The 15,669-nt window shown below is 40.1% G+C and overlaps 1 protein-coding gene across 4 annotated transcripts in view; it reads left to right on the top strand.

The window, feature by feature from the left end:
* LOC121099778 (cyclic AMP-responsive element-binding protein 5-like) overlaps positions 1-15,669 on the top strand; it is a 160,047-nt gene that overhangs the window by 72,232 nt on the left and 72,146 nt on the right. For all 4 annotated transcript variants that reach the window (XM_040644146.1, XM_040644144.1, XM_040644147.1 and 1 more), the window contains one exon: positions 3,407-3,500. In XM_040644146.1, coding sequence (XP_040500080.1) covers positions 3,407-3,500 — 94 coding nt within the window. The remainder of the gene's footprint in view (positions 1-3,406; positions 3,501-15,669) is intronic.

Here is a 15,669-nt window from a genome sequence, read left to right as displayed (position 1 = left end):
TGAGTGGGTGGTGAGGAAGTGGAGGTGGCCAGCATAGAGGACTCTTTCAAGAGTGCTAGGGAATGATGGGAAACAGAGTGATATAATGGTAGCCTGAGAAGGAAGCAGCCCGAGAGAGGTTCTTTTTAAATGAAAGGCTAGCCAGGCGGGATTTAGTCAAGGGCAAGGAGAAGTGTGCACGCTGGATTGAAGAACCACAACTGAAGCGCCAGCCCCTAGAAGACAAGGGTGTAGAAGATCCTGTGAGGAAGAAGGGGGTGCTTATTCCTCTGAGGCAGGAAGGAATGGAAGTAGCACTATGAAGTTACAAGCAAATTCGGAGGTAGTGAAGGTTGAGGGGTGCATTTCTAATGACCTTGAACTCAGGGAAGGAGCAGCTCATTTCCTTGAGAAGGCTGAGTGAACTGGTTAGACAAAACGAGAATTGAGGATTTCCATAGTTTCTTGATTTTAAGGAAGAACTCCAAACTTTTCCCCTCAACCCCTTACAAAGCTGCACCTAAAACTTGATGTTTTTATTTAAGGTGAAAGTGTTTCTTTTCCTTGACAAGTTGTTTTAAAAATATGTGCATCTTTCATTTGAAGAGATACTAGAATTGAGGAAATGTGGTAGTTGGCTAGTGATCCCAAGGGTCTCCTGGTGGGGTTTTAGAAAATCACAGTCAAGTCTGTTGTTGTGATCATGGCATTTACCATAGTGACCTTCCAGAGCCTGGGGACCTGCATGGAGAAAAGAGGATGGCTGGGGATTGGAAAGGGGAGAAAATGTGAGTTATCAGTGCTTGTGCTACACTGGCAGTGATGGAAGGATGTTTCCCCCTTTTCCCTCCTGGAAAGAAGCTCTGCTCTATTAGGAGTGGTCTACAATACCTGGGAGGTTTTTTGTTTTATAGCTCCTTATAGATTAACTTTGTCCCAGAAGTAAAGAGAAACAAGCTTCTCTTGCTCTTTCTGAGCTCACAGAGTCCATTGTTAATTTCGCTGCTCCTTTGCCCTTAACATGACCATGGTTTGAGTTCCAGTGGCCTCTCTCAGCTGTGTATCTGCCATAGACTGTACATCTTGGTTATACACAGTTTGCTTCTCTTTTCCTGCTAAATTAAAAAAGCCCCATGATATCCTGTACTGTCTCTTTGGGGAGGTATTTATAGTTAATATGACATATTATGGAAATTATTGTTATTTAGTAAGTAATCTGGTTAATATTCTATTTTAGGCTATTATTTTACGGAACCAAAAAATGGCTTACAAATACGAAAGTAGGATACTACCATGTTGTTTGTTGATTATATATATCCCACTAAAAATTATGATATGGATTTTAATGGAAAGACTAAGTAGTTTAACCTGTCTCTGAACCACACATGGTAGTGTCCCATGTTGGATGTAGTTTCTATAAGGTGTTATAAGAGCACTATAAGAGCATAGATGAAGCTGCAGCAAAACCCCACATCTTTATAAATCAGACTTCTGTATAGTTAGAACTCTGACATAATTACCATGCTTTGCAGATTCTATATGCTCCAATTTATATGATACAAATCACAACTAAGTGATATTTATTCCCAAAACTACTTTCAGAATATTCCAAACGATTTAGCCCAGTGAATTCCCTCATTCTCATGGACACAAATCTGTACTATTTGCAGAGAAGATTTCTACCACAGTATACAATGGTAATTGGAACTTTTAATGACTATCCTGAGGAACTGGGAAGCTCTGAAAGACTGTCTAAATTGTCAAAGATTCAGAAATGTTGAGCAGAGTTTATTGTCTTTTGTCGTGTTTTCATTTGACCTTGATAAAGCAGATGCCCTGCTAAATTCGGTTATTACCTACCAGCCTGAGTCAGGAGAGGCTAGGATCTGCTGCAATAACAAATCACACCAAAGCTTCAACGGCGTAAAACAACAAAGGCTTACTTCAGTTGCCCACGCATACATTTCTACGGTAATGTATGGCCAGACCTTTTTCATAACCTTTTAGAATTCAAAAATGCTCTTCATAATCCTTCAGAGATGTAGGATAATTGAGGGGTCACTATTTCTAATATTGTGAATTGGCATGTTAAAGGAGAGAAGGTCTTGCCCCAGGAATTAGGCACTGGAATGTGAGTGTCCTGTCACTTCCATTTATGACTCCATGGGTAGAACTAGTCACATGGCCCCCCACCGAGCCACAAGGGGGCCAGGAAATCCAATCCCACTGTGTGACCAGAAGCCAGACAGCTGAAAACATTTGGGAACTGCCTTTTTAATAACTGTAATATCACTCTGAAAATTAAAACTAAAGTGTTGGTTTACTACACTGTACAGAGTATGGAATACTAAAAATGATTTGTCATGTGACCATGAGTCATCTGTATACTTATAAAAGATCACATAATGAATGCAGCGTGCAAGGCTTTCATAAACAGAAACATACTATTCAAATGTCACATGCACATTTGTAGGTGTTTATGTCAAACAGTTAAGCATGACATGTAATTCTTTCCCAATGTCTGACATGAATCAAAATTCTTTTCCTACTTCATGCATTTTTCCTACTTCTGGTTAATCTATAGATAACGTCTAGCATACTTACTATGCCTTAGAGTATTTTATACTATTTGATAGTATACTATTTTATACTATCATGTAGAACAGTAACTATTAGACAAAAGTTCCAAATAGTTTTGCAGAACTCCAGTGCTACTTAGGTCTAAATTCATTTTTCTATTTTGGACATGGTTTCCTCTCATATATAGGTAGAAATAAGAGAATTTACTTTGTCATGCTGCCACAGTTAGTTTCTTTGTGAATATACATGAGCGTTCATTCAAACGCTCTTATTCTTTGAAGTTACAGCATATTTCTATTGTATAGATTACTTGAACACTTTCAGCATTGTTCATTACCGTTTTCTCACTTATTCTTTAACTAAACACAAATTTAAGGTCTTCCCTTAGATGCAAACTTCTAGTTCCCAAGGAAATATCTAGTTGCCTGATGAGTCTTCACAGTTGATCATATTAAAAGACTATTTAGGAAGTAGGGGCCTTTACAAGGAATTCCCAGGGAAGGTGTAGGGAGTCAGAGATGATGGCAGGCAAAGGTCTCCTATTTCTTATTACTGTTCAGCCGGATTTTACTGCAACCTCGTTAAACCCCTGGTAAACTATAAAGGAAATAATGATGCATATATTTGGGTGCAATTCAAAGGAACATCTCAGCACATTTGCTTGCAAAAAATAATTTGGCATTTAACTTAGCATGCTTTCACAGTTTTTCAGAACTAATTTTTTGTTTTGCCTGTCACATGTGCAATGCTGAATACATCTTTTTCTTGTGATGGCAAATATATATTATAAAACTGAATGGCTCCTCTCCCCTCTCCCCCCCCTCTTTTTTTTCTATTTGTCTGACAGCGCTTCCCAACAGAGGACCATCTGATGATTCATAGGCACAAGCATGAAATGACTTTGAAGTTCCCCTCAATAAAAACAGACAATATGTTATCAGGTAAGGAGCCATCAGGCAAAAAGGCTTTGGGTGAACGGATCAGCCGCATGGGAGATACTTGTTCTTACAATAGGATGATTTCCATTGGCATATTCTGTGCCTTGAAGATGTATATTTCTAAGGTACAGCAGACTTAAAATAATGGTAAGCAGAAATGTAATCAGCTAATGTGGTGTTCACTCAAATAACCAAAGAGCTGTGATTTCTCATTTTCAGGAATGTAAAATATTTATGACTGTGGAAGTTGGCTCCATATAAGTATTTTTAAAAATCACATGCCTGTAATCACTCAAGCAAAACATCTTCATTGAGCTTCTATGACGCATACTGTGCTGCTCAGAGTACCACGGGAGATGCAAAGATTGGTATACTTCCTGTTCTTGAGGACACCACAGTGTAGTGTACGTGTGAAAATGTAGCCAAACTAGACGACTGTCTAAGATATCTTTCACATGAATATTGTAAGGAAAATGCTATGTGGCTTTAGTAGAAGGAGCTCTCTCTCTCTCCCTCTCTCACTCTCTCTTTTGTACGGAGGTGATCAGTGAAATTTTTTTAAAGATACAGTACCTGCCTCCTAAGTGGGAGATTAAATGAGATGATAATCCATGGAAACACAGCAAGTGCTCAGCACATGTGAGCAGAAATAAATAAACATTACAATTAATCCATCAAGTAATTGCCATTTCTTCCCATTTTGATAGGTGGTACAAAAACAGAGGGCAGGGTCAGGAGTGGGGAACCTTGAACTCTAGCATGGGCTCTCTGCCAGATGACCTTGAGCCACGTTAGTGAACCCTTTGGGACCTCAGTTCCTTTTTCTGTAAAATGGGAATGATTTTGTCTGTCCAGTCTACTCCACAGGCTCATTGTGATGATCCAGTGAAAGAATGTAAGTGAAAGTGTTTCCTAATCCCTGGCAGGGTAATTGAAGCATTTCCTGTTACCCTTCTTAGGCTGGAAATACTTCACTGAAGCCACTGTCTCCTTGGCATCATGAAAGAGATAATACGCCCATAAACATGCTTTAAATGATATCAGAAGAGAAATGGACTGCCCTGGCAGGCCCAGCTCATATAATTTAGCATTTCTATGGCACTTAAATTTTACAAGTATTTTATTATCCCTATTATTAGTAAATCCTGTAAGAGTTTTGTCAGGCAGGTTATTATTACAACTCATATTTTACTGCTAGAGAAGAAGGGGCGTAGGGAGACGGAGCTGACCACACAGGCAAAGATGAGGGTCCTTGATGCTGATTCCTAGCCCCCTGACTTGCACGGCTGCTGCATTGTCAGGCTTCCGCAGTTAATATGCAGGATTGCATACTCCTGGGGACAGAGCCATCCACACGTCTTCACAAACCCGCCAGTGACTTGTTCATAGTGCAGATGTGTTGTGGCTTGGAAGAATCTCTAGTTCAAAGACAGCCTCTTTCCTTACCTCCACCACCACCTACCACCTCTTAGCCCGTTTGTTTTGATTGACCTAGTTGGCTCTTCAGAAATAGTTTTATCTTGCCTTATGTCTAGAAACAGAGTTGCAGGAACTTCAGTCTAAGAATTATGAAAGCCCAGGAGGGTCAGGAAGGATGGTCTGTTCTTTTATTTTATCATTTAGTTTGTTCTATCATTTATTATGTGGTGTAACTTCATAGTTAAACAACGAGCATATATATATATATATGCAAGCAGCAGGGCTATAGACTTTTGCAGTTCCCAGTATTTAAATTTATAAGTTTGCCTTTTATTTTTCCCAAATAGAATTCCGGAAATAGGCTCCTTGGTGGTAGGAGAGTGGGAGGTGGGTGTTAAATCATGTGGAGATATTACTGCTTAGTGGTTAAGTACCAGGTAGTATCTTTCAGGTACGCGGCTGGGATGGCTCTACAAGGAGCCCCATCCAAAGGTCTGAAAACAAGGATAAGGATGTGTGAACACTTCTATATGTTGCCTGTAAACAGGCTTTGATTAAGCTCTTGTAGCTTTTCAATTGTTCTTACCAGATCTTTGTTAGCTTGAGGCTATTGCTGCCAATAATTGGCAGTGCCCGGTGGAAAATAATTGAGATGAAAGTCTCTCTAATTTTATTATGTCAAACTTGGAATGGGAAAATGAAGGGAGAAATAAATATGAGGGAAAATAGCATGAATAAAATATTGGTGTATTTTCTTCTGCTTTCTCATGCTTTGTGTTGAAGCTAGTACGAGGCCATTTTTTACTCCAAATGAAATTAGGTGCTGTATTTTTAAACTTGCTATCCACCTTGCATACTTATAGTGTCAGAGAATTTTCTTGCTGGAACAGAAACAGAACTATCCAGTTCAGCTCATTACTTTGCATTTAGGGAACTGAGGTCTACTATATGTCATAGGCTAGTGTTGTCCACACTACCTTGTAATAGGCTGTCTGTTGGGTACTTTTGCTTTGTTACTTTTTTTTTTCCATGAAAGACTTCGATATGTTTATCTCAAACCTCATGTTAGTTTTAGCATATAAGATTGTGATTGCAAACGTGACTGAGGTTTTACTTGTCTTATATCTTGATTTATTTAGATTTGAATTTATCAAAGGCTCCAAAATCTACTAAAATATCTATTAGCATTTTACTTCTGAATCTACCTTAAGCTTATTTTGTGGCCTATCTTAAGGGTGAATGATTTCATACAGCTTGAGATATAGTAACAGAAGCAATAAAAATACCATAAATTAAATCTGAAATCAGCAAGCATCAGGAGGGCAAAAGTCTTCAAGTCCCCCTTGGGCCACTTTTTTTTTTTCCAAGCAATATTCAATTACACAAAATTTCATTTCAGATGAATTGGAGTTTGACACATATTATGAAGATGAAGTATGGTAGATGTGTTCATGACTAATTTCAGGATATCTGGTTAACTTGTATTTTGGAAAATTACTTCGTCCTACATTAACTGCAGATATTACCGTCAGGGAAATTATTAAGATGCCACAGATAGACTTTTTTTTTTTTTTTTTTTTTTTTTTTTTTTTTAATTTTTNCACCGGTCTATCCCATTCCCCCCCCCCCCTCCCCTCTGTAGCCCTCAGTTTGTTTCTCATAGTCCATAGTCTCTCATGTTTCATTCCCCCTTCTGATTACCCCCCCTTTCTTTATCCCTTTCTTCCCCTACTGATCATTCTAGTTCTTATGTTCCATAGATGAGAGAAATCATATGATAGTTGTCTTTCTCTGCTTGACTTATTTCACTAAGCATTACACAGATAGACTTTTTGAAGGTAAGTGTCCAAAGAGTTGTAAGAGCTGAAACAATTTCCTAGCTTTGCCGTAAAGTCCATTTTATTTAGACCAGGTACAATTTACAACTCAAAATGATTGTAAATGATCTTTGACATGCCATAAGGCAGAGTAGTAAAAGTGACAGTCATGATGTTTTAGTAAGATGAGTCTGCTCTTATGGATAGACAGTAAACATAAAACCTCATTCCGAAGGGACTGTACTGGTTGGGACATGAATGGGGTGGTGATGGTGGATTCCAAGGGCAAAGACTTCTAGCCCTTCCCACCTTGGTTCTTCCATCCTTATGTGGTCCTCGTGGTACATTTCCAGAGTCCTGATATGATGATGGACTTGAGTCTTTCCCTTTAGCTGTTCTTGTTGTGATTGAAGATAATTTCATGGTGAGGGAAGTGGTGATATCAGAGGTTTTAGGTGCCAAGTTTAAAGGGGAACCCATTGAGGATAATATGCTTTCACAAACAGGTTGCAAAATTATTAGCTATAATGTGACAAAAGATCTGTTTCGTTTGAAAATTATGATCAAATTTTAGTATTAGAGCTAAAGAGTATGGTGTTTGGGTATATTTTAATGGTATTATGGTTAAGTATTCAGGAATTGCCACATCTTGCCCTGTCAGAAATCCCCACCCCCACTTATTTACAGAGTTCCCAGGTTCTGTACAGGAAAAAACCAGAATGGGAATCAAAGTGCAGTTTTATTTAAAGCCAGACGAGCAAATAATCTAAATGACAAGAATGTGCGTGCGTGCCTGTGTGTGTTGGGGGATTATGGTGGAAACATTGACCTAGAAGGTGATGAATTTTGCTTCATGAAAAGGAAGTGAAGTTCAAGAGTGTTGCACACCTTTCCTCAAAAGGTAAAACCAGTCAGCATCTCAGATGGGAAGCCTGAGAAGGAGATGCATGAAACCATGCCTTCCAATGCCTAGTAATTCACACCAGACATCACAGCCCAATTAATGCTGAAGGCAGCTGGTGTGTGCTTGGAGGGAAATGAGGGCAGGCACCAGCCGAGGTGTGGGAAGAGAGGCTGAAGTTGTCCCTCCACCCGCACTTATTCATTCATTCAACAAACACTTACCGAGCGTCTACGAAGATCCTTGTGCTAGGTGCTGGGGTTGCTGCACTGACCAAGACAAATGAGGTCGCTCTTGCATGGAACTTACTATACTCTACCGGAGGTGGGAAGGTAGAGATAATCCAGAACACCCCTCCCCCCAGATTAGTAAACAAGAACATATGAGTTAGTGACAAGTGCTCTGATGAAGATGAACATGACAATGTGCAACAAGTGGCCAGCGAGCTGCTAAAGGAGGTCAGAAAAGTCCCGTCCGCATTAGTGCCATTTTAGCCAAGACCTGATGCTCAGCACTGTGGCCTCAAATGTCCTTTCTTCCTGTCTTTGGAATACGGTGGGGCCGAAAGTGGTGACACCCCACCACCAGATGTGGGGCAGCTGACATGCAGAAGAGGGGTGGAGAGACGGGCTTCCTCATTCCATCTTCCTACTCCCATCTGACGCAGAGCACCTACCACAAATGACAACATAGTCCCTCAGAACCCAATTGTGTCCCTGGATTAAGTCTAGAATTAGGGACCATCTCTAGTTCCAGGCTCTAAGCAAGAATGTTGTTCAGTGGAGTAGAACTTTGGTCTCCAAGAGATTGATCATGATTAATCAGATAACCTCAGAACCCAGAGCCATTGCTCATGGCTGTTTGCTACAAACCTACTTAATAATCCATGGACACTTTATTTTTTAAATTGTTTTATCATTTTTTATTGTTTTAGAGAGAGAGGGCAGGGAGCGGCAGAGGAGAAGGAGAGAGAGCCCCGGACACAGGGCTTGATCTCACAACCTGAGATCATGACCTGAGCTGAAACTGAGTTGGATACTTAACCAGCGGAGCCACCCAGATGCCCCTAATCCGTGGGCCTTTTAAAGGGGAAGTCAGAGAAAAGGTGACATAGCTCACTCCCCTTTCTCTTTGGAATGAACTGAAATAAGTTTGTTCGACTGAATAAGTAAATAAATCTCTCTCTCTCTTACACACACACACACACACACAAACACATATATACAGGGACCATATTTACCTCCTCTTCCATTGATCGTAAAGGTACATAGTGACTTCTCACTATTGGAATTAGTGAGATCTTTATGGAACAGAGGGTGGTGGAAATGGCTCACACCAGAGGGCAGCATGATGATAATTGTAGCTACCATTTATTGCCTTATCTTATGCCTATAATTGTGCCTCCTGCTTTATATGCATTATGTCATTTAATTCTGACCACTCTTTTCATACGAGGAAACAAGATTGGGAGGATAAGCAGTTTGTCCAAAGTTCCTGTCTGTCTATAATTTTCTCATTATACATCTAGATTTGTTGAGCTGCATACACTAAGAACATGTTTTGGTGTTAGATTTGTGTTTGGATATACATCTATGAACTGTTTTTTCTTCTTTTACTGGCTTATTTCTTCAATAGTCATCAAATGGAGAAAACGGTCAAAAGTTTTCAAAAGGAGATTATACTGACACATTAGCATATAGAGGAACAGAGAAGTGTTTTTGAATCAGATTTTCCCCTCCGTTGTGACAAGTGGCATTTATAGGAGTTGTCAGCTTCTCATTCATGTTTCTAGCTGGTCAAGTAAAATTGAATTTTGAATAATTCACCTGCACACCTCAGAGGCCTTGATCTGCAGTACTTTTTATATAGGAAAAACTGGCTTCCGGTCTATTCCATGTGGAAACCAATCCCTTTTGACAAAGGGTGTAGACCTCGGGCAATTGGTGAATAAGTGGAAATGTGAAGCTTTAGCTTCCATAGTCCAGGGCAGGGCTTTGTAAGAGACTCACCTTGGATGCCTTCTGTTCACCCAGCCTGCAGAGACATGATCTCAGTGTTCATAACTGTTTCCACCAGCTCAGCTTCTCTAACGTGAATTAAGATTGTGGCTTGATTGCTGTTGGAACGCTAGTCTAGGTAGGCCATGGCTGACAGTGAGTAGGGGTGGATTATTTATTTCGTTCATTTAAATCTGAATCTGTGTCTTCTGGAGCCAGGTGTTGTAGGAGATGCCCTTGTCAGAGCATTTTCTAGTAGATTCAAGGCCCTCCTAAGGGCATCTAGTCTGCCTTCTCTCCATCTTGACAACCAATGGATTGCAGCATTCGGTTCGTGAGTTCTGCCAGTGTGTCTCATCTCTCAGGGATCTGGCTCACCCACACCATGGGCAACCCTTAAGCATTCCACAACTATTGTTTAAAAACCCAGAGTTCCCTTCGTTTGTCCCATGTAAGCACTGCCTCTTGGGACCGATGCGGGGAAATAGTAACATCAGTGTTATGGAGAGGACCCTATTGGTCCTTTGTGTATTCACACTCAATAAAAGGCACATTTATTGTAAAGGAGCCTGTCTAAAATTTCAGGGAATTCTGTCAGTTGTTACTGATTGTGGCTCTTATAAAGGATTGTGTATTTTAAAATTCACTTAATGTAGACTGTTCTGATTAAGACTTTATTAAAATTCACAGAGGGATAAGAAGTAAGAGTATTTTAAAGAAAGCATTGCTGAAAAATTCACAGGGTAAATGTAACTACAAAAAGAATATTAAAACTGAGAAAAATGCCTTTTCTGAGAACCCCAACTCTTACTAAAATAGATATGCTAATCCTAATACCTTCTCTATTGATTTGAGCCCCATTCTTGAGGAATTCCATTAAGCTGCATTTTGTTGGTTGACTCTGAGTCATGCAAATAATAAAAATGCATTACCTTTAAAAAAATAGCCTATAATTAGAATGGTCACCAAGTCAAACTGATCTTTCTTGTAACTGGTCTGATTTAGTGGGGCTTTTATAATATTCCCAGTCACTGTCAATTTAACACAAAATGATGTAAAATTACGTCGTATAGTCCTTTAGTGATACCGTAGCTGAGAATATTAGACCAATGGGAAAGAAAATTTTGCTTTGGAAGTTTGCATCCTTCTTCTCTGGTGTATTATGGGAACCCTGCTTTTACTTTTTTTTTTTTTTTAATTGATGACTTGTCGCCTTGCCTTTTTATCATTGAGGAAAACGAAACATAGACAAACATGTAACTCAAATGCAACTCTGAAACCGAATAAGGTAGCAACCTATTATTAAATGTAGAGCAGACTAAACACTTATAAAAAGAAGAATCAGGTTTCAGGCTTTAGCTTTGTGCTTGTCATTTAGACTTTGGAATAATCATACTTGCTGGGGCTGAAACACTTGATGCTAGGCAGACTATGCACTGACTGGAAAACTTAGTGAGTCCCCCCCCCCCCAATAGTTGTAGCCGTATACTTATTGTCCTTCCCAGATGTAGTGGGGTGCAGGATTTTCTGTCGCATAGCTGATGGGTGAATTTCTGAATCATAATGTCAAGCTTGTGGCACTCTTTCAGGTGGATACAAAAGTAGGGTCTCTGCATGGCAAGAATCTTCTACCTAGCTATTTATAGAGACAGCAATTCTATGAAAAGGGGCTCCTTCTTCAAGGCACAGACTCCTCATTCCAGGAGGGGAACCAGATATTGAAATATGACCAACTTTACAAGGAATGTTTTTTTTTTAAATCCCTTTTGGTGCCAGTCTTGTCCGAGTGGTAAAGAAATCCCAAGGACATATAAGGCAGGTAAAAGTGGCTAAGATGCCTTACTTACACAGGTCCCAGCTGTCTGGCTGGCCTGAGAAGCTGCTGTGCTCTTTGCAAAGTCCCTGCGAGAAAGCAGCTGCAGGTGTTTATGCAGGGACAATTCAGATTTGCAAAGGTAATAACAACAAAATACTTGCGACTGAAGGAAAGCCCAAACTCAAAAGTTATTAACTTTTAGTTTTGTTTGGGGTTTGGGGTTATTTCTTTCTCGCATTCAGATGGTCCCCCCTCAGGTGGAAACACTGAAAGAAAGGGGAGCAGAAGTCCTCCAGTGAGCATCTCAGCTCTGAGTTCCCATTGGAGCCAGTTCCTATAATCTGTGGAGTGTGGCCTGTTACTACTGAACACACCTTAGATATTTTCCACCAATGGAGCACCAGCCAGTGTTACTCATGATATAGAAATTGCTGCTGCCATAGCTGGTGCATGCCCTTGGTTCCAAAGAAGATGTGGTTTATCAGAATTTTAATTTATGGCCATGGATGTTATTCACCTACTTCAGGTCTAATTTCAGCTGGAATACTTATTTGACAAAGCATTTGTGTGGCTGAGAAACTGACTCTTATTTAAGCTGCTGATAGATTTAGCTGTCCCTTTTTTGAAGATTTGCACATTTCCTGGCTTACTTGGAACTGGTGCCACGTGGGATTAAAGACAGCTAGAGACCTTGTATTAATTCTATAAATGTTAAAATAAAACTTAAGCTCCATATTCTGGTTCCTGTTGTAACTGGAAAGAATAGCTCATTCACAAGAAGAAAATAAATTAAAAATTAGGAACAGCGTGCCTTATCTTTTCCAAATGTGGATTTAGATATCTGTTTTGCTTTTCCCTCATTATATCATACAGCAAAGAAAGTCACATTTAGTACCAATGCTGTGGCCTCCTCCATCTGGGTCTTCTGCTCTAGAGATAGGAGGGAAGCAACTCTCTCTCAGGGCCCATGGCTCCCCTTGCTTCATACATTTGTTTCCCTGTTGCTGCAGACAGGCTCATGTTGGTGGATGTTGAGAGGCTCATGATGGTGGACATTGCCCGTGTTATCCCTGTGCCATGTTCCTTCCACCTCCTTTGCTGATGTACCTGTGTACATGTGTGTGTGCTGGAATCCAGGGGTAATTTTGCTGAGAGAAGACAGAAGACATTTCTCAACTTTCTGGGGGCTTGGCCTCCAAATGTCAGTCTGAATTCAATTTGATGGCCCATCTCATGAACTCATCTCAGAGTTCAGGAGTCGTACGGATCCCTTGGGGCGCCTGGGTGGCTCAGTCGTTAAGCATCTGCCTTCGGCTCAGGGCGTGATCCCAGGGTCCTGGGATCGAGCACCGCATCGGGCTCCCTGCTTTGCTGGGAGCCTGTTTCTTCTTCTCCCACTCCCCCTGCTTGTGTTCCCTCTCTCTCTGGCTGTCTCTCTCTCTCTGTCAAATAAATAAATAAAATCTTAAAAAACAAGAAAAAGTCATACGGCTCCTGCTAGGATGACTATTCTCTCTACCTGGAATCATGGCCCTCAGCTTGTAAATCTCCAGTAGAGAAATATAGAGGAACAGAAGGAAAATTAAAACCTGGCGAACTAAATTCCTACTGATGATCTCATGTTTCAGTTCCATCCTGTGTTGTTTTTTCAGGGCTCACAAAATGACTTGCAAGATAGTAGAAAGTCTGTAGGATTGTAGCATGGTGCTATTATTTGAGGGATAGAAGTGATTCCAAGATATTTTAAAAGAACCAGGGATGGTTAGGATTGTCAATTACTGATGCAATTATGTGACTCAGTTTCTAAATGGGGCCTGGGGTGAGTTTCAATTTCCTCATAAGTAAAAGGGGGAAAATGATTTTTTACCAAGGGCGGTTGGTGTGAAAATTAATGAGATGGTGCATCATACAAAGCACTAGCACTATGCCTGACATGGAATAAGCACCCAATGAATGGAAGAATGTGTACACACACACACACACACACACACACACACACACACACCCCTCCCTTTATTTCCACTGTCAGGTCTTGTCTATTTAGTCCTTCTGTTCAGGAAACTTCTTTATCTGTCTATTTGGCCTTTACCTCTGGCCTAATTTCTAGTGTCTAGCCAGCTGTTCCAGATGTTCCCATTAAGCTGTCCTTTAAAGGGTCATGTTTTTTGACCTACTGACAGTGACTTTGGAAGAGAACCCATTACGGTGGTGATTTTAGGATTCACAGAACCCATGTAACTTTAGAATTTATTTGAAAGCCGAGGAATATGAGGCCCAGAGAATGTAGGTAATTTCCCTCAAATCACACAGTTCTCAAGTCTAGATTTCTGGGCTGTTAACATTGTCTTTTACACATGTAACAGAGTCCTTCGGACCCAGAGGAGACTCTGGGTAAAGCACAGGATGTAGATTGAGAAGAGGTTATGTCTGATGGTGAAAGAGGACTTAATAGTGATAAAATGTTTACAAATTGTGACCTTATGCAAGGTACTTATCTCTCCATTTCTAAAATAATATGCACCTACTTGCCTCATAGAATCTTGTGAGATCTAGATTCTAGACAATGTGGGTGAAAATGTTTGTAAACTGCAAAATGCTCGTAAATACCAATTTTATCTTTCATAAGTGCATAACACACTGTATAAACATATATGTGTATATATATATATACATATACGTGTTATATGTATATTGGGACATAGGTATATATGTGTAAATCTTAATAAATTAATGTGCTAATAAAACCATTTTCAATCAAACCCACCTTTTGCATGGCTTCTATCTGTAATGTCCCACTTATGACCGTCTGTGGTAGGGGCTCTCTGTACTGTAAAGAGAGCTCGGTATCTTGGATGTTGGGCTATGAATGGGAAAGAATGCAGAAGGGGATTTTTGCTGCCTTGAAAATCCAAGTCAACCAGCTGGGTGCTTAACAGGTAGAAAAGCCCCTTGCCACAGGGTGTCAGGAGACCTGTCTTAGAAGGGCTGACTGTATGGGATATCAAGCTAATTTTCAGCCTCATGAATATTAAGCTATATCTTTGAATCTCAATGGATAATTTACTGGGATTAACTGCTCTCTGTATGAATTAGGAAAGTATATACTATTCTAGTTTCTTATCATACAGGAATTTATAAAGAGCATGCAGAAATGGCACATTCGTTTCAACTTGAGGGCACTCTTCAGTTGCCTGGTGGTGAGGTGTTCGAGAACTAAGCAGACAGAGATTTGGGGACTGAGTATGGGTCGAGGTGGACAAGTGCCATCATCAGTCTAGCAGGGTGTGTGCTGTCAGCTTAGGTGGGCATAACACATGTGCATATTGGAAATGGTACTGGGGTCTTGGTTATAATCCTGGTGTCATCACATCTACCTGGGAGACCTTGAACAAGACCCTGAATCACTCAGAACTTCCATTTTCCTCATTTGCAAAATAATTAGCCTGGCCATCTTCTGTTTCTGAGAAAGGGACAGTGTATAGTTGCATTCATGTCAACTCCAGTACACCTTTACTAGGGGAGATGACTGTCCTTAGTGATTACAAAGGTGTAATTCTACCCTGTTTCCCTTCTAGGATCTTGTGCGATCTCGATTATAGAGAACGTGTGTGAAAACATTTTGTAAAACGCAAAGGCTATATAAATATTAAGCCACAAATAGTGGCTTCGGATCCTCAAGTTTCCTAAGTAGTATGCTCGCTAGACAGTCAAGAATATGAAAGAAATTTTATTCCTTTTAAAGAGTTTTCTCAGAACATTCCTTTGGCTATAGCAAAGGAAAATAAAATTAATAATTATATTTTTAATGGATGAAAGCTGAATGTGTTTGACTTGGAAACTTTCATCATCCTCTGTGACTCTCAAAATGAGAGAGAGAATTGCTGTATTTTCCTTTTCCATTAAGAGAAAGGAATTAACGTGCTTGTTTGTTTCTTTTTGTTTGATATAAACATTTACAAAACCTTTTTTTTCCTCCCAGCCCCCTGAAATCAAGCTCAGCAGATTTTTGGGCCTGATTTTAGCTAAATCATTTCTTGTTTCCAGTTTAGAAACAAAAGTCTTCCCACACATGGTGTTGTGTATTCAAGTGATAGGGACCCCAGAAAGTTGACGGTGGCATCTCTGGAGGTTGTCTGGGGGAAATTTGGAAAACCCTCGCATATGCAGCGTGCTACACGTTGTTCCTCCTGTGAGATTTGTGGTTTTATTTTCTTCCATGTTG

Source organism: Ursus maritimus, unplaced genomic scaffold, assembly GCF_017311325.1.
Source record: "Ursus maritimus isolate PB19 unplaced genomic scaffold, ASM1731132v1 scaffold_3, whole genome shotgun sequence".
Classification (NCBI taxonomy): domain Eukaryota; kingdom Metazoa; phylum Chordata; class Mammalia; order Carnivora; family Ursidae; genus Ursus; species Ursus maritimus.
This window is presented reverse-complemented; position numbering and strand designations above follow the sequence as displayed.